The 18,892-nt window shown below is 45.9% G+C and overlaps 1 protein-coding gene across 1 annotated transcript in view; it reads right to left on the bottom strand.

Moving 5' to 3' along the window:
• The window catches only part of LOC129334336 (ephrin type-B receptor 5), a 211,808-nt gene that overhangs the window by 3,172 nt on the left and 189,744 nt on the right, over nucleotides 1-18,892 (bottom strand). Inside the window, exons 12-16 of the mRNA XM_054986362.1 lie at nucleotides 14,871-15,118; nucleotides 9,342-9,557; nucleotides 5,565-5,714; nucleotides 5,234-5,427; nucleotides 2,911-3,066 (exon numbers count right to left, since the gene is read on the bottom strand). Of these exons, the coding sequence (XP_054842337.1) occupies nucleotides 2,911-3,066; nucleotides 5,234-5,427; nucleotides 5,565-5,714; nucleotides 9,342-9,557; nucleotides 14,871-15,118 (964 nt within the window). The remainder of the gene's footprint in view (nucleotides 1-2,910; nucleotides 3,067-5,233; nucleotides 5,428-5,564; nucleotides 5,715-9,341; nucleotides 9,558-14,870; nucleotides 15,119-18,892) is intronic.

Genomic DNA, 18,892 nt, shown 5'->3' with positions numbered 1-18,892 from the left:
ATTGTGGGGACAATAACAACACTAACTTGCTCACTGCTCTGGGTGAGGCACTAATCTGTCTCGAAGAGCGGCATATAAGCACAGTTGTTGTTGTTGTTATTGTCATTATTATTATTATTTAATGGGGCTTGCTCTCAAAAATGTGTTCTTAGGAGTGTAGCCAAAGAAAACTCGCATGCCAGGGAAGCCTGTTCTATTCTAGCTTGACATCTGTGGGTAAATATATTTCCCCATGTGGAAGCCGTTACTCACACGATCCTTGCCCTACGGTCTGAAGTGGTGCAGTCTAGAAAACTGTTTTACCACATGCTGTTCTGTTTGCCTAGAAAGTCTCTGAGATGTGGCTTTGTCCATCTTCCAGGCAAGGAGCCTCAAGGATCTATTTATTCTTTATCTGTTGCAACACTTCTGTATTTTTCTAAAGGCCTCTTCATACTTTGATCCCAGTCTGCAGTCAAGGAGCTCAAAGTGGTGCGTATGGTTCTCCCACCCCCCACCCCAGTGAAGATTCTACACCAATGGGACATGCAGACATATATAAATAGGCGTATCTTCAGGTAACATGTTGTGAATATTATTTCATTTTCTTCCACCCTCAGTCTTCTCTGGGGGAACTTGGCACCATACAAAGTGATCAAATAGATTTCCCTTTAGTGTGAGAGCATGGATTCTAAAGTACGAAAACAGCCACCTGTGAGGTATTTTGTGCTAGTTTGTTTAAGGGTATCTCCCAGCCCAATTGAGGTGTGCTGACATTTTAAGCCTCCTCTCCTATTCTGTTTTTTAATCAGGAAAATACCTTATCTACGCTAAACCACACAGAAGACCTAGGTAAAAACAACATATACCTTTTCTCTGTTTTATTGGAAAGGGTTAAAGACTTAGGCAAAGGAATGAGGCTTGAAAATACAGACAAATACAACTCAGCTTCTTCTGGATACAAGGCATATGAAACAGTGACGAGTAAAATACTGTGTTTTATGTGAAACAGAATTCTGGATGTCTGGACTCAAGGATGCTAAATCCCAGAATTTTAAAATGAAACTTCAGTCTGATACTTTAGCTCCCCTAAACCATGGAGGGCTAACAGGCAATCTTAAAATGTGATCATCTCCTGGGCACCACACGGTACCAGCCTGCTGCCCCTAAAGGCAGATGCCGAGACCAACCCGGCCTCCCAGGCCAAAGATTCTCTAACCTGCCTATCCTGACAGCTAAACCCCGTCTGAAGTGAAAATAGCTGTTTCCCTGCATTTTCCCCCAAGCCCCCCTGCCATCTTCGCTGTCACGAGTGCCCTCATGGTCTGGTACCAGCACACTGAACATTCCCGTCATGTGTAAAAGGGGACTAGTAACTTTCAGGAAACGGGCAGGACTTTGACTTGTCCATCATACTTGCACCCCCATTTTGTCCTCACAACACTTCTTTGTGGTAGGTCAGTCTGCAAAAAGTGACTGTCCAAAGATCTCAGTGGACGAATAGTCTCATACGCCCTGTTCCTTCCGGTTTGCCAGAAAGTCAGAAACCCCTGCAGCCATCCCGGGACTCCACCCGATGATGATACCCGTTTCCCTTACCCCTGGGGGTACCAAAAACAAGTCCCTAACCAACATCCCCTGCAAAGATGGACTACAAGCCATTATGAACACTTTTCCTGACAACCCCACAGCTGACATCATTACCAAGCTCTGCCAGGTGTCCTCACCCACAACTACTTCAAATTTGGTGAAGAGCTATTCCTTCAGGTCAAAGGCACAGCCATGGGCAGTCACACTGCACCACAATACGCCAACATTTTCAGGATTGATTTGGAAAAGCGCTTTCTCAGCTCCCACCCGCTAATATCCCTCCTCTACTTGAGACTTATTGATGCCATTTTTAACATCTGGACACATGGGAAAGAAGCACTGGTGGAATTTCACCAGGCCTTCAGCAACTTCCACCCCACCGTCAACCTCCGACCATGAATCAATCAACACAGGAAATATAGTTTTAGACACCACTGTACAAATACATAACGGACACTCACTTCCTGCTGCTCTACTGCAGAGCACCATGGCTACCTACGTAAAAAATAAAAGCGTATACACAGTCTGTTCAAGCTTCAGGCTGAGGAAGGATACAAAGAAAAGGTGGAAACACATGGTAAGTTCACCCTATACTTGGTACCTATCCTAAATAATGCTAATTAAACAGGCTGCCCTGTTTTAAAAGTCCAACATTATCTTAGTTCTCAGAGCTAGGACTCTCCCTATCATCCTTTGCCACGCTGGCAAAATGGAGTTCCGGGGTAAAAGTTAGTCCTTTATGGCATTTTATGGCATGCATCTCCCTGATCAGAAATTTAACAACAACAACAACAACACAGCTTCTTTCTCATGTCCTGGGAATTCACAATCCCCTTCTGCAGAATCCCTTCCCCTTGCACCCTCCACCCCTTGTTGCGATCTTCTTGCTTCAAGAGGAAAAGAGAACTATCCAGCCATCTGGCTGTCCAGGACTCTGTTCCTTGAGGTGTGACATGCTAGCAGAGCGTGAGGTGGCAAAGCCTTTGTTTTCCCCTGGCCTTCCATTTGCATAGCTTAGAACTTCAGTGCTCTCAGCTTGGGACACAGGTGTGCCGTCTCTGCCAGCTACACCAGCTACATATTCACAGAGGGGCTCCTTACACGGATACAGCGTAAACCCAATTAGTGAATTATTGGGGTAAGTTCTAGGGTGGAGGGTACTTCTCTTCAGTCCCCAGTCTAGGTCTACAATATTAGACTGTGATGTGCCAATGAGGTATGTTTGGAAATTTAGTTATCAGTCACAAGGGAGCAAAGATTAGCTACGGTTCCCTGTCAAAGGTATATTCAGCTGCAAATCCGGGACTGCTGGTGCCATGTCACATCTCAAACGGATCTTACTCTAAAGTCATGCGAGAGATGACATCAAAGGTTGTCAGGCCCGCTTGGTCAAAGTTCTCCTTGTAGCGACCCATCTTGATGGCGTCCAGCCACTCATAGGCGTTGGTGAGGGATGGGAAGTCGGGAGGCGAGTTGCTCAACAGGTGCTGGGATGGTCTACAAAGAAATATGTTTTAAAAGGTGTGTGAAACTCTTTGCCATCATACAGTCTATACCTTCTATGTATGCTGAGAGGGAAAAGGCAGTGTATGTCTCAACTATGCAGCAGGTGCACACCAGGTGGTGCTCTACTGCACGTCTCTCAAGTGCCCCCGAACACTTTTGAGTGCCTTCCCGTCACATTCTGAAAGTTTATGAAGCCAAAAACAGCCAAATGCTGATGTGCCGGCATCAAACAGCCCCGTTGCGTAACGGAAGATCACGTACTGGGTCTGAAGACGTGAGGAGGCCACACTGACACAGTAATGATTCCCTGCTGTGCAGTAGTCACTACCGCTGTGACTGCAGAGGTATTTGCAGCGGCCTTGGAGCATCCATGTGCGTGTCCTTCCTACTTTCCTTGGTCCTCCCCTTGCACCCACAAGCCCCCCCCCCAATGCCACCAGGGAGCTTAAAAATAAGTAGCTGCTCTATAGTGGGATAGAAACTTCCTACTTTTTAAAAAGGCAGCAAAAAGCCCCTCCCCCCGCCACCTAGGGGGGAGGGAAATGGTGGGCATGAGGAGGAGGATGGCAATAAAAATGGTACCGCTGAAGGTGGGAGATTCTGGATGGGGTGCTAACCTGCTTTGACTGTCGTCTTTCTGGAAAGATAATAGCAAAGTAGGTTTGGGAAAGATGGGAGGAAAGCAAGAGGAACCAGTTAAGAGAATGATTGTAGGAGGACACTGTGTGAATCCTCCAAAAATAATGCTCCTGTTTGGCTCCCTCTTGGCTTCCAAGCAGCCACGTGGATCGCAGCCTAAGACTGCCTAGTCAGAGAATCTGCGCGTGGCCGCACTCTTTCCACCTCATCTTTCCTCCTCTTACAGTTAGGGCTGTAGTGAAAGGTCTTTCTCTGCATTAGATGAACGTTTAACTAACTGTATAATGTCTGTGTATGCATGCCTCTCTTCTCCACATTCTCAAAATGAAGACTGGTGTTACCCATGAGAAAATGCCTCTACCACCCCCTGTTCTGAAGCCACACACTCCTTGGGGACTGCCTCTTTGCTGACTCTGAGCGTCTGGCTCTGGAAGGCAGAGAAAGGCAGACGCGGTTTCCAAACAGAGCCTGCCAGCTTTTCCCGAGGAGCCTCCCGCTCTCGTCCCTGGTCCAAAATGTGTTCCTGAAGCTTCCTTTCTCAGTTCTGCTCCAAAGCCACAGCTTATGCACCCCACATATTTCTGCCCTCGGAGATTCTCTTAACACCCCTAAAAAAAGCCATCAGGGCCGGGCTGTTTTGTGAACTGTTGCTGTGTGTGAGCTCACAATCTGGTCCCCAGCTCATGTGGCTTATGAGGTCTGATCTTTGAAGTTTCTGCTTCAGGCCCTCAGCTCAGCCACAAACTCAATCAATGGTTGCGAGCGAGTCACTCAAAACCCCATATCCAACAGGTAATATGGGGATAATGATGCTGACCTACCTTGCAGGGCTGTTGTAAGCACAATGTCTAAGCTCTTGGAAAAAGTGTTCAGTAAAGGCTATGCATTATTAATTTTGTTTTTTCTCTCTCATGAAACTATCATAAGGATAAGCTTATGTCTGGTGAAGATTCAGGAAGGAGTGTCACAGCACGGCGTTTACGAATCAAGAGACTTTCACCCAGGATGCTCCATTCCCATTTCGGCAGTAACTAAGCTGATGATACTCCATGCCCCCCAATCGTATTTTTTCCTAATTGCAAGAAATCCAAATTATTTGAAATCTGCAACTCTTCCAGGCACGAAAGTGAATTGCGCAATATATTTTTCATCCTATATGTCATGCACATATTCTGGATTTTGTAAGAGGATACTGCTTCTGTGTAGAGTATTTACTTAATATATAAGAGCTGCATCCCACCCCCCGTGCCTTACCAAAAGGCACTCAGGGGACGTACAAAAAGAAAAATAATCAAATAAATTAAAAATAACAATTCATTAGAACAATAATAATATTTTTAAAAACAAATTAAAAACGAAAGGCATTTCAAATCCCTTGCACGGGTCATACTAGTTTTGTTTAAAACCTGGGAATCTAACACATTGCCTTCAGGTGGCACCCTCCCTCATTTCTTTCTGCTTGCAGAAGAAGCCCCAAACAAAATTCCTCTCAGTGTAGTTTCCAATTACGCCATCCCACCTGCTGTTCCCTGTGCCAGTGGCTTTGAGGGCGGATGGCTTGCGGATCATCTTGTCCAAGGCATTAACAATTTGCTCAAATTTGGGCCTTTGGACCCGTTCCTTCTGCCAACAGTCCAGCATCAGCAGGTGCAAGACTGTGGGGCAGTCCGGGGGAGGCGGCAGGCGATAATCCTGGTCGAGAGCATTAATAACCTGCAAGAATCGAAAGGATGGGTCAGAATGAAGCCTCCCTTCTGCATTCGTTAAGAGTATTCTGTCAGAAAATATTCTGTCCAAAGTCTAAGGAAATGGGGTAGGGGAGACCGAGATTGTGTCATTTTGGAACTTACATCTTGATTTGACATATCCCAATAAGGTCTTTCGCCATAAGACATGACCTCCCACATCACGATGCCGTAGCTCCAGACATCACTTGAGGACGTGAATTTGCGATACTGGATGGCTTCTGGGGCAGTCCAGCGAATTGGGATCTTGCCACCCTGGAGAGTTAAAACAAAAAAAAAAGAAAGAAATTTTAAAGTAAAGGACAAAAATAGGCATCTAAGAATCACAGTTCAAGCTCAAAACCAGCATGCTGCAGTTGCACTAGTTCTCACTGGTTTCAAGAGACGGATGCAGCTGAATAAGCCTGATCGTGATTTCACTTTTCCTAAAACACGCGCACATCTTTTCAGATTGGGGATGAATTCTGAGAGCTAATCTACACGCGATGAGGCAGATCTGTCACTGGATGCCTGAGTGTGAATTTACGGTCAAAAAGCAGCTGTGAGAAAAGGGCAGGGACCCCCAACATGCCTGAGCCTGTGGAATTCTGTCACAGTGTGTGATATGTGCAGCCTTGAAATGGCTGCCACCAGAAGCAGAGCAAGCCACAAAAGGGCTACTGCAGTTTACCTTCAGTCACACAGTGAAGATCCTTGTGCTGCTGACAAAGCACCCTTTAAAAAAAAAAATTGGCATAGGCAATCAAGTCTCCAGTCACCAGGCAGATGCCTTGCTGGGCAAAAGCTCCACCCGATCTAGACCACTTTCTAAAACACTTGGCAAGCACCACGGAAGGTGGTGGGCAGGTGACATGGTGGGCACCATGCTCTGGGGGGACCCCTGCTCTGGGGGAAATAGCACACAGAGAAAGAGTTAACCGCATTATTTGCCTCATTGCTGTAACCGCAATCTAAAGTGTGCCCCCCCCCCAAAATTTGCTTAGCTTTAACTATGGCTGATTCCGCACACGTTGGGTAATGCACTTCCAATCCTCTTTATAGATCATTTGGAATGGATTTTTTTGTGTGCGGAACAAAAAATCCACCTCAAACGATTGATAAAGTGCATTGAAAGTGCATTACCCAACGTGTGCAGAATCAGCCTGTATGTTGGGACTTCCAGCCCCAGATCCCTAAGGCCATATATAATTTGGCTCTGGAGAAAATGGTTTTGCAGGGTTTTCACATGGCTTCTAGTTGATTCAGGCAAGTCAGTTCCTCATTTGATACTGTTTTATGACTTACTGGTTATTATCCGTATCACTAACAATAAAGCCTGTCCCACCAATTACCAGAACAGGTTTTTTTTTTTTTAAGGATATGTAGTTATTAAGAAAAGCACAGCACTCGGAACTGTTTGACTTGGGCTGTAATCCTACAAACACTTACTTGGGAATAAGCTTCATGGAATTCGGTGGGACTTAAGTCTCAGTAACTATATACAGGACTGGGCTGTAACTGCCGGTGTCTGATTAGGTAGAATCTGGTGGCAATTTAGCTGTTTGTGTTGACCCTGAGAAATTGCACTATTCCTGTTGAAACTCATTTAGCATCGATGTATTGTCGAAGGCTTTCACGGCCGGAGAACGATGGTTGTTGGGGGTTTTCCGGGCTGTATTGCCGTGGTCTTGGCATTGTAGTTCCTGACGTTTCGCCAGCAGCTGTGGCTGGCATCTTCAGAGGTGTAGCACCAAAAGACAGAGATCTCTCAGTGTCACAGTGTGGAAAAGATGTAGGTCATTTGTATCTACTCAGGAGGGGTGGGGTTGAGCTGAGTCATTCTGTAAGAGTTTCCCAGGGTGTGGAATGCTAATGGCGGGAGGCTTCACTGTATCCTGTGGAGGTTCTTTTGCATATGGATTGGTGCTTGATGTGCTAATCTTCTCTGCAGGGCTATTGTCGGGTGTGGAGTGTTTTGTTGGCCTGGTGTTTTTCAGAACTGGAGCCCATGCTCTGTTCATTCTTAAGGTTTCTTCTTTCCTGTTGAAGTTTTGCTTATGCTTGTGAATTTCAATGGCTTCCCTGTGCAGTCTGACAAAGTAGTTGGAAGTGTTGTCCAGTATTTTGGTGTCCTGGAATAAGATACTGTGCCCTGTTTGAGTTAGGCTATGTTCAGCCACTGCTGATTTTTCAGGCTGTCCAAGTCTGCAGTGTCTTTCATGTTCTTTTATTCTTGTCTGGATGCTACGCTTTGTGGTCCCGATGTAAACTTGTCCACAGCTGCAGGGTATACGGTATACTCCTGCAGAGGTGAGGGGGTCTCTGCTGTCTTTTGCTGATCGTAGCATCTGTTGTATTTTTCGGGTGGGTCTGAATACTGCTTGAAGGTTATGCTTTTCCATAAGCTTTCCCATCTGATCAGTAATTCCTTTGATATATGGCAAAAACACTTTTCCTGTAGGTGACTGTTTTTCCTTGGTTGTTTGATTCATCCTGGGTTTGATTGCTCTTCGGATTTCATTTCTGGAGTAGCCATTTGCCTGAAGTGCGTGGTTTAGATGATTAATTTCCTCATTGAGAAAGCGCGGCTCACATATCCGTCTTGCACGATCCACTAATGTTTTCATTAGGTCACAAGGTCACAAGGTCACAAGGTCTACAGGAAACCAACTCACACTGATCGGTACTTACACAAAAACTCCAATCACCACCCCCGACAGAAAAGAGGCATAATGAAAACATTAGTGGATCGTGCAAGACGGATATGTGAGCCGCGCTTTCTCAATGAGGAAATTAATCATCTAAACCACGCACTTCAGGCAAATGGCTACTCCAGAAATGAAATCCGAAGAGCAATCAAACCCAGGATGAATCAAACAACCAAGGAAAAACAGTCACCTACAGGAAAAGTGTTTTTGCCATATATCAAAGGAATTACTGATCAGATGGGAAAGCTTATGGAAAAGCATAACCTTCAAGCAGTATTCAGACCCACCCGAAAAATACAACAGATGCTACGATCAGCAAAAGACAGCAGAGACCCCCTCACCTCTGCAGGAGTATACCGTATACCCTGCAGCTGTGGACAAGTTTACATCGGGACCACAAAGCGTAGCATCCAGACAAGAATAAAAGAACATGAAAGACACTGCAGACTTGGACAGCCTGAAAAATCAGCAGTGGCTGAACATAGCCTAACTCAAACAGGGCACAGTATCTTATTCCAGGACACCAAAATACTGGACAACACTTCCAACTACTTTGTCAGACTGCACAGGGAAGCCATTGAAATTCACAAGCATAAGCAAAACTTCAACAGGAAAGAAGAAACCTTAAGAATGAACAGAGCATGGGCTCCAGTTCTGAAAAACACCAGGCCAACAAAACACTCCACACCCGACAATAGCCCTGCAGAGAAGATTAGCACATCAAGCACCAATCCATATGCAAAAGAACCTCCACAGGATACAGTGAAGCCTCCCGCCATTAGCATTCCACACCCTGGGAAACTCTTACAGAATGACTCAGCTCAACCCCACCCCTCCTGAGTAGATACAAATGACCTACATCTTTTCCACACTGTGACACTGAGAGATCTCTGTCTTTTGGTGCTACACCTCTGAAGATGCCAGCCCCAGCTGCTGGCGAAACGTCAGGAACTACAATGCCAAGACCACGGCAATACAGCCCGGAAAACCCCCAACAACCATCATTTAGCATCCATTAAAATTGCTCCCAAATGTCATCTGAATGTCCACATTTCCTGCAAATGAAAAGGGCACAGCAATTCTGGAGCTATTTTTTAACTCTTGGCATTGCCAAGACACAACTGGTTCCTAGATCACTTGCACGGCTGGATGTTGTGGGGCTCAGAGAAAGACTTGCTGTTAAGCGATCACTCACCAAGGCTCCTGTGTAAGTTGGATTTGACGCATCATCCTCTAAGAACCGCGACAACCCAAAATCAGACACCTTGCAAACCAGGTTGCTGTTGACTAGGATATTTCGGGCAGCCAAATCCCGGTGGACGTAATTCATGTCTGCAAGGTAACGCATGCCGGCTGCTATGCCCCGCAGCATTCCCACCAGCTGCAGCACACTGAACTGCCCTTCCTTTTGCTGCAAAGGGCACACAAGAGAGATTCAAGGATCAGCGAAGGTTTCGCAAGGACTGCTTGCTATCACTCCCTGATACTGGAAGGATGGCAGGAGGGCGACGCCACAATGCTAAGCGATGCCAGCTTCATACAACGATCACCTCAGGAATTAGACCAGTAAGGCGAACAAAGATGGAGCTGTTCTGCGAGCGGAAGCATTTTCTTGCTGAGGAAGGCGCCTCCCACAACACTCTTGTGACTGTCTTGTGTCAGGGGAAGGCTCTTCCCTCCAGAGGGCAGGGGAGGAAGTCTAGATGATATGAGGCTACATCTATCCATTGGACCATCATCCAGACTAACACAAATGCCACAAACACATGTAAATGGCACGCAAACAACTGAAATCTAATGTTCTAAATGTTTTCTATTTGTTTCTTTTAACCTGGCATAAGTAAAATGTTAAATAACCTAACATAAATAAGCAAGAGATTACAAGACCCCCAAGATCAAGTACCCAACCATGCAGTTTGTCCAATGGCAAATCTCACGAGTTCTCACTTGGCTCCCTGTGGCGCACCAGAGGGTCTGCTGACCCCGAAGGACAACATTTTGGCGGGCTCAGTGGCCTGCATCAGTCATGCTGCAAGCAGAAAAACCCTGCTGTGCAAATTCTGCAGATGGTTGGATGAAAATAGGTAGACAGGGCCTACCTATTTAAAACAGCTAGATAGATTAGCTACAAGATGCAGTCTTGCCGAGATGCAATCCGCTGCGTTGAGCGACCGGCAGGTCAACGCAGAAGGGCTTGAACAGAAGTTCGAAGGCGGCTGTTGGATCAGAAGGCATGCACACAGCTACGGCGAAGGCGCAGTCCAATTATACTGTAGATCTTACCCGGGGGCAAGATTGCATCTTCTCCCTCCTTCAACCTTTCCTCATAGGACTTGGTCTCCAGACCCCTCACCATCTTCGTTGCCCTCCTCTGGACACATTCCAGCTTGTTTAGATCCTTCTGAAAACATGATGCCCAAAACTGAACACAATACTCTAGGTGAGTTTTAACCAGAGCAGAGTAAAGCGATACCATCACTTTGCGTGATCTGGACACTGTGCTTCTGTGGATACAGGCCAAAATGGCATCTGCCTTTTTAGCTACCACATTACACTGCTGACTCATGTTCAGTGTATGGTCTACTTAGGTCCTTTTTGCACATACTACTGCCAAGACAAGTCTCCCCCATCCTATAATTATGCATTTGAGTTTTCCTACCTAAATGCAGAACTTTGCATTTATATCTGTTAAAATTCATTTTATATGTTTTGGCCCAGTTTTCCAGCTTGTCAAGATCATCCTTTACCCTGACTCTGTCTTCTACTGTATTTGCTACCCCTCCCAATTTAGTATCATCTGCAATTTTAATAAGAATTCCCTCTAGACTTGGGCACGAACCAAAAAAATTTAATGAACCAGTGGTTCGTGGTTCGGTGCCACTGATGAACGCAAACTAGCGAAACGAAACAAACTTTTCCCGCTGACGAACCAGTTTGAGGTTCGTGGTGCTCAGAACGGCCCCCGTTGGACTTAGAGAGCCCATATTCCCAGGGAGTGTTTAGCAGGCTCTCCTCCAGCCAGCACCCAAGTTTGGTCAAGATTGCAATAGGGATCTTGGAGTTATACCATCTCCAATACGAGGCCCCCAGGAAACTCCCACTCGATACAATTAGAGCCACCAGTTGACGTTGGCCCAGTGTACAAGGGGTTGGCCGCCAGAACTGCCTATGAGGATTTGCAGGGATGAGATTGGAGTAAGGGGGGTGGCTACAGAACACCCCCCTTCCCCCTCCCTCCCCTGGGTGTCTTCTCCTATGTAACCAATTGTAACCAATTTGCAGCTCCATGGTTGGAAAGACGACCTGCCGATCAAGGTAAGCTGGGCTTCGATTTGGGTTTCCAGGGCGACATAAGGAGTGCAGACAAGAGTTCAGGCATTCCCCCAGTTCCATTTCCAAGGGGATTGATTGATGGTGCCTGACTGTCTGGCTTCATGAACCATGGGCGAATGCAATGAACCGGGCTTCCAACGAATGCTGGTTCGTTGGCCATGGACCCTCACGAACCACCGGTTCATGAACAGACGCTCAGGAGGTTTGTGGGTTTTTTTGGTTCGTAATGCGGTTCGTGCCCATGTCTAATTCCCTCTATTCCGTCATCAAAATAATTTATAAAAATGTTGAACAGAACAGGTCCCAGGACCAATCCCTGAGGCACTCCATTTGTCAGTCTTCTCCAATATGATGGGGAACCATTAACAAGTCCTCTATGAGTGCGATGTGTTAACCAATTACAGATCCACCTAACAGTAATAGGATCCAAACCACATTTTACCAACTTCTCAACAAGGATATTATGTGGAACCTCATCAAAAGCCTTACTGAAATCAAGATAAACTACGTCTACAGCATTCACCTGATCCAGCAAGATAGTAACTTTCTCAAAAAAAGAGATACGATTAGTCTGGCATGACTTGTTCTTGAGAAACCCGTGCTGGCTCTTGGTAACCCCAGCCACCCTTTGTAAATGCTCAAGGACTGACTGTTTGATGATTTGTTCTAAAACTTTTCCAGATATAGACTTTTCCAGGTGAAATCCATGTAGTCCTGGCTATGGCTATTTTCAACCAAATGTGAGAGAACAGAACAGTCTATTGGTATTAAAGGAACATGACTGACAGAAATTGGGGGGCGGGGGCGGGGAGGCAGGTAGAACAGAGAAATACATAAAGCTATGTCATGGGTGGAACAAAGGTATGGATCCAGTTTTCCTCTAACCTATGGGTCCTTACCTTAAGCAGGTCTTTCACTAGAGGAAGAGTACTTAAGTACTAAAGTCTTCTTCTCTTAGGACTTCCTTTGTCACAACTTAAATATCTCTGTGGGGAGGAGTTCTAACACAGGTAATAGGCTGTGTTGTAAGGAATGGGTCAGAGATGCTTCAGGACTGCAGATTATATTGCTATGCATTGTCTGTTACTGTCAGACAATATTATTCAGTAAGGCTTTTGATAAGGTCCCACATGATATTCTAGTTGACAAGTTGGTGACTTGTGGTTTGGATCCTATTACTGTTAGATGGATTTGTAACTGATTGACAGAGTGCATGTAAATGGTTCCTCATCTTCTTGGAGAGGAGTGACGAGTGGAGTGCCTCAGGGATCTGTCCTGGGCCCTGTGATGTTCAACAACTTTATAAATGATTTGGATGAAGGAAGGGAGGGGATGCTCATTAAACTTACAGATGATACTAAATTGAGAGGGGTAGCAAATATGGTCAAAGACAGAGTCAGGATCCAGGATGAGTATCAGATGAGCCAGCAATGTGCTGCTGTAGCTAAAAAGGCAAAATGCAATTTTAGGCTATATTAACAGAAGTATAGCGTCCAGATCACGTGAGGTGATGGTATTACTTTGCTCTAGTTAGACTTCATTTGGAGTACTGTGTACAGTTTTGGGCACCACAGTTTAAGAAAGATGTTGAAAAGCTGGAACATGACCAAAGAAGGGCAACAAAGATGGTGAAGGATCTAGAGACCCAGTCTTATGAGGAAAGGTTGAAGGAGCATGGTGTGTTTAGCCTGGAGAGGAGGCCACTGAGAAGTGATATGATAGCCCTCTTGAAGGGCTATTACATCGAGGATGGAGCAGTGCTGTTTTCTGTTGCTCCAGCGGGTTGCACCAGAAACAATGGGTTAACAAGCCCTCCTTCCTTGGAAGTACTTAAGAGGAGGCTAGATGGTCATCTGACAGCTATGGTGATTCCCTGACTTAATATGAATGTACACAGATCAAGGGCAGGAAGGGATGAGCCATTGCTTGGCTCTCATGGCCCTTTCTTATGTGTCCAGGGTAATAATGCTGATCGCCACTTTGGACTGAGGAAGGACTTTTCCTCCAGGCCAGACTGGTCATGCATCCTGGAGGTTTTTTGCCTTCCTCTGGGCATAAAGCAGGGGTCACTGGGGGAGGTGGTGGTGGGGGAATAGCTGTGCATTTGCTGCATCGTGCAGAAGGCTGGAGTAGATGACCCTTGGGGTCCCTTTCAGCTCTACGTGTCTACGCCATTTATCATGTTAAGTCAAATTGCTTATGCTTTGTTTAAGGACTATTTCAGCTCTGTACTGGATTTCTGCTCGGTTTTGGATGTCTGCATTGTTTACTGAATGCCCAAGCAGTTAAGTGTATTGAATTACACTGTGCAATTTGTCTTGAGCCTCAGTGAGAAAGGCAGATTATAAATAAATAAAAAAATTTCACCTCTCTAATCTCCAGCCGCAGTGATGCCCCTCCTCAAATCCACACATTGTCTCCCATCCCCGCTGCAGCCTCCTCTGACTTCTTTTCCTTACCTCCATAGACCTCATCTCATCTTCTTCCTTTTGCTACAAATTACCTATAAGAATTAACATATTCTGGTACGCTTTTTTCTGATACTTCTTTCAAGCAAAGGGCATACATTCCTCCACTTCCCGCCATTTATCCTCGCAACCATTCTCTGAGGTTAGACTGAGAGTAGGCTTAAGGCCACTTGGTGAGTTTAACGGAGATTTAAACCTGGGTCTCCAAAGTCCTTGCCAAACATTTTATAATGGGTCTAACTACATGTTACAATGTCCACGTGTTCTCCATGTATCTGCCCTGGTTGGGTCAATTGGATGTGCTCTGGTAGTGTGGTGCTCAGAATTTGATTCCTAAGTGAGTGCTGGTCTGATTCACATGGACACTTAGTTACATGCAGTAACTAAGTACAGGGTTTACCTAGTGGGGTAAAATCAGTCCCCTAGGGTTGTTTCAGGGCAGGGAAAAAAGGCAGTGGAGAGGTATAACTTGCTCTCCCAACAGTTCCAATCCAAATCAGACCTCTGAACAACTGGAAATTCTGAGCATGAAACTTCCAGATGACATCTTATTACCCTGTGAATACGCTTTCTGACATGTGAACAGGTGCTAGCCATGTGACATGGGATGCTTTCACACACATTGGATAATGCACTTTAGCAATTGTGTGCAACTTGCAAAAATTTGCTGTAAGTGCCCTGAACGTGCAGTATCCAACATGTGTGAAAGCAGCCATACCAGCAGGTAGCCTTAGATCGGGTTTGCCAACCTGTTCCACAGTGCAGTCACTCACCTAGTGCTCTCTGCCACATCCAGAGACCTAACCTTAATGATGGAAGGACAGAATCAGGGTAGGAGGTGGCGATGTATAATTACAGAGGAATTGATGGAGACGCAGAGAAACTAAAAGGTGAAAGCGGCAAAGGGTCCGAGCTTGCTGTACCCGGAGGAAAGAATCCAGAGATCCGTTCTCCATGAATTCCGTGACGATCATGACGGGACGGCTCTTGGTGACCACACCTTCTAGACGGATGACATTCGGGTGTTCAAACTGGCCCATGATGCTGGCCTCGCTCAGGAACTCCCGGCGCTGCTCATCAGTGTAGCCGGTCTTCAGGGTCTTAATAGCCACAGTGTATTCTCGTTTTCCTGGAGGCTTCAGTCGCCCAAAGCACACCTCTCCAAACTCTCCTGCCAGGGGGAAGGATAGAGAAAACACTACATCACACGGGGGATGGAGACCAAGAAGAATACCTCAGGGGAATGGAGGAAAAACATTTCTTCCACAAAATTCTCTACTATCCCTTATAGACAGTTGTACCCTTTCTGTTACAACCTGAAAGAGGTTCATTCATGTGAAATTAGGAGGAATTGTGGGTGAGGATAGTGGAAAACAAAGGAGTGAAGCCCAATCCTCAGTTCAAGTTCTGTTTAAATTCTTCAGCACGTCGGTATTCCTTTGCTGGGTCATAAAACAGGGTTGTACATACCTGTAACTATTGTTCATCGAGTTCTTCCGTGCAGACATCCATTGGGACTGCGCATGCCCAGGCCTGCCGACGGAGAAACGTATTAGCTTCTTTAGAGCTCCGTTAGGGGCTGCTTCTCTCCAGTCACATAGTCTAACCATTTCCCTCGCCAAAAATGGGTCCCATGACCTAGGAGGAGCGACCCCCTCTCCTTCAGTTCTCCTGAGCCACTGTGAACCCCCCCCCCACTGGTTACCATTAGAGAGTTCCCAGCAGGGCAGGAGGGAGGGATGTGTGTCTGCACAGAAGAACTCAATGAACAACAGTTACACGTATGTGCAACCCTGTTTTCACCTTCGTTCTTCTGTGCCTCTCCATATTGGGAAGACTACCAAGCTACACACAATAAGGAGGCGAGGTGAATCTTTCCAACTCAATTTTATTTGTTCACATTGTAAGAATCTCTCTGAGGAATATCCTCAGCATACCAAAATATGAATCAACAATGCAACATTAAATCTTTTTTTTTTTTTTAGGTTGTTCAACATCATCAAGAAGTTTGGATCATCAAGCAACTATATACATAAAAGTGCTTTGAAAATACAGGCACAATAAAAACTGTACCATGACAACATTAACACTTCGTATTCATTTGGTTTCATCACCACTACGCATAGCCAAGGATTATAATTATTAGTCAGCGTGTTATACAAACAAGGAATGTAACACTGCCCTTGCCACAGCAACATCATGTGTGACATCCACATCCATTGCAGAGCGTTTAGCAAGTCTCCGAAGAAGACCAGGTTGCCGCTCTATCGATATGAGCTACTGGCACCCCACGCAGAAAAGCAGCAAGAGCAACCGCCTGTGCCCTGGTAGCGTGGGCTGTGAGCCGCAGCGGACACTGTATGCCCCCTTGCCGGTAAGCTCTCTGGATGGCTGACACAATCCACCGTGACAAGGTTTGGGCAAAAGCCTGCTTTCCTATATGAGGCGGAACTCCTTAGTCCTGTCCAAATAAAAGGATAAGGCTCTTTGTAAATCCAAGGAGTGCAACGCTCTCTCTGCTCCAGACCCAGGAGAGGGATAGAAAACAGGAAGGACAATCTCCTGTGAAACATGGAACGGCAGCACCGCTTTAGGTAGAAACCGTGAACTAGGCCGAAGCGCCACCTTGTCAGGGTAGATTCTTAAGAAGGGAGGGTCCGCTCTGAGTGCAGAGAGCTCACTCACCCTCCATGCAGAAGTTATAGCTACCAAGAAGCACGCTTTCCAAGACAACAATTCTAAAGGGCACGTAGCCAGAGGCTCAAAAGGTTTTAGCGTAAGTTGTGAGAGCCCCAACGACAGGGACCACTGGGGAACAGGGGGTGTGACAGGTGGATGAAAGCTAAACATCCCTGTCAGGGTTTTTTTAGGTGAGAAAACACTGTTTGTCTTTCACATTGTTCATGACTGGCTGAAATAGCTGCCAGGTGAACTTTCAAAGAAGACGTGGACAAACCTGTGGACTTCAAAGAACACAAATAATCCAAAATGTCATATAACAAACATGTAGATGGAGGCAGGTCTTTCTTGTTAGCCCAATACACAAAGTGTGTCCACTCTGATGCATAGGGCCTCCTGGTAGATGGTCTCCCAGCATTCAAGATCACCTTCTGCACCTCCTGAGAGCAAATTAAGGATCGAGGTATATACGCCAGGCTGTCAAGTGGAGTTTCTCTGGGTTGTGGTGAAACAAGTCTCCCCATGTCAGAATGTCTGGAACCACAGGTAGTGTAATGTAAGTCCGTTTGGACAGATGTAGTAACTTTGGCAACCAGATTTGTCTTGGCCAAAAGGGGGTTACTAGAGTACAGCCTGTGTAGTCTTGTTGAATTTTGCACAACACTTTTGCAATCAGGAGGAATGGCGGAGATAGAGCATCCAACCTGACCATGTGTGCTGAAAAGCATCCCCCATTGAGTTGGGGTCACTTCCTGCTAGGGAGCAAAAAATGGGTGCCTTTGTGTTGGCTGCAGTGGCAAAAAGATCTACCTCTGGTATCCCCCACTGAGTAAACACAGGTTCCATATAGTGGTCGTTTATAGACCACTCGTGATTAGTATTCAGTTGTCTGCTGAGCACATCCGCTTTGGCACTGTCTGTACCAGCAATGTATATGGCATGTACAGTAACTCTGTTGGCAACAGCCCGTTCCCAGATGGCCACGGCTTCCACACAGAGAGCCAGTGATGTAGTTCCTCCCTGTTGGTTTAAACAGTACATCGCCGTGGTGTTGTCCATCTGTATTTGAACTTCCCTTCCTTGAAGGAGAGCTGCAAAAGAGACAAAAGGAAAAGCAGCTTGCCCTCAGTTCCAAGGTATTAATGTGCAGAGACTGTTCTTTAAGTGGCCTTCGGTCCGGTTCAGATCAGGACCCACAACGAGCACCCCAACCATACGTAGGAGCATCAGTAGTTACTACCCTATCGCACCGTTTGGTTCCAAAAGGAACTCCCCTAAAGAAATTAACTCCCAGCGACCACCAATTTGGAGATTTTACAACTCGTCTTGGTATAGGGAATTTGTGACTAGGAGAATGTATCCTTGCATCAAACCTCCTTACGAACCGATTTTGCAGTGGCTGCATATTTAAATGAGCAAAAGGCACCATTGCTGTCGTAGCGGCCATACGGCCTGGTAATTTCTGGATCCTCCATACCGACTGAAAGCGGTTTCTAACAAACGTGGAGACTAAGGAGTGAATCACCTTCGCCCTTTCAGGTGGAAGGGTAGCACTCCCCCATGTGGCATCCAAAACAGCACCAATGTAGGCCACCGTTCTACTGGGTTCCATTTTAGACTTGGAGAAGCTGATTACCAGACCTAGTCTGTGACGTGTGTCCACCAGAAGTACAGCTTCCTGCAGTAGCTTTTCCTTAGATGGGGCTGTAACCAACCTGTCATCTAAGTACAGAAAGAAAGAGCAGCCTTGAGCCCTGAAACGTGCCACCACTGATGCCATATGTTCAGTAAATACCCTTGGAGTGGTAGGCAACCCAAAGGGTAATGCAGTGTATTGAAAAACTCTATCCTGATATTTGGAACAGAGATACTTTCCATGGTTCCTTCTGATTGCAACATGAAAGTATGCATCTTTAAGGTCCAGTGCTGCAAAGCAAACATTCTCATCCAACAAGGGGAGTATAGCAGAGAGGGTTACCATTTTAAATTTAGAAGAAACCAATTAAGGCCTTTAAGATCGAAAATGGGCTGTAGGCCACCATCCTTCTTAGGGACCAAGAAGAATCTTGAGAAAAACCCTCGGATATGTTCGACATCATGGATTGTACCTTTTTCTAACAATGAAGCTATTTTAGCCTCAAATTCTTTTAAGGTATTGCTTGCAGCAACAGAAGGCATAATGCAATCAGGAATCACCACAAACTCCAACCCATAACCACACTTAACAATGGTTAAGACCAGTGTTTTTTTTCTAAAAAAAATGTTT

The sequence above is a fragment of the Eublepharis macularius genome, chromosome 8, assembly GCF_028583425.1.
Source record: "Eublepharis macularius isolate TG4126 chromosome 8, MPM_Emac_v1.0, whole genome shotgun sequence".
Classification (NCBI taxonomy): Eukaryota; Metazoa; Chordata; class Lepidosauria; order Squamata; family Eublepharidae; genus Eublepharis; species Eublepharis macularius.
This window is presented reverse-complemented; position numbering and strand designations above follow the sequence as displayed.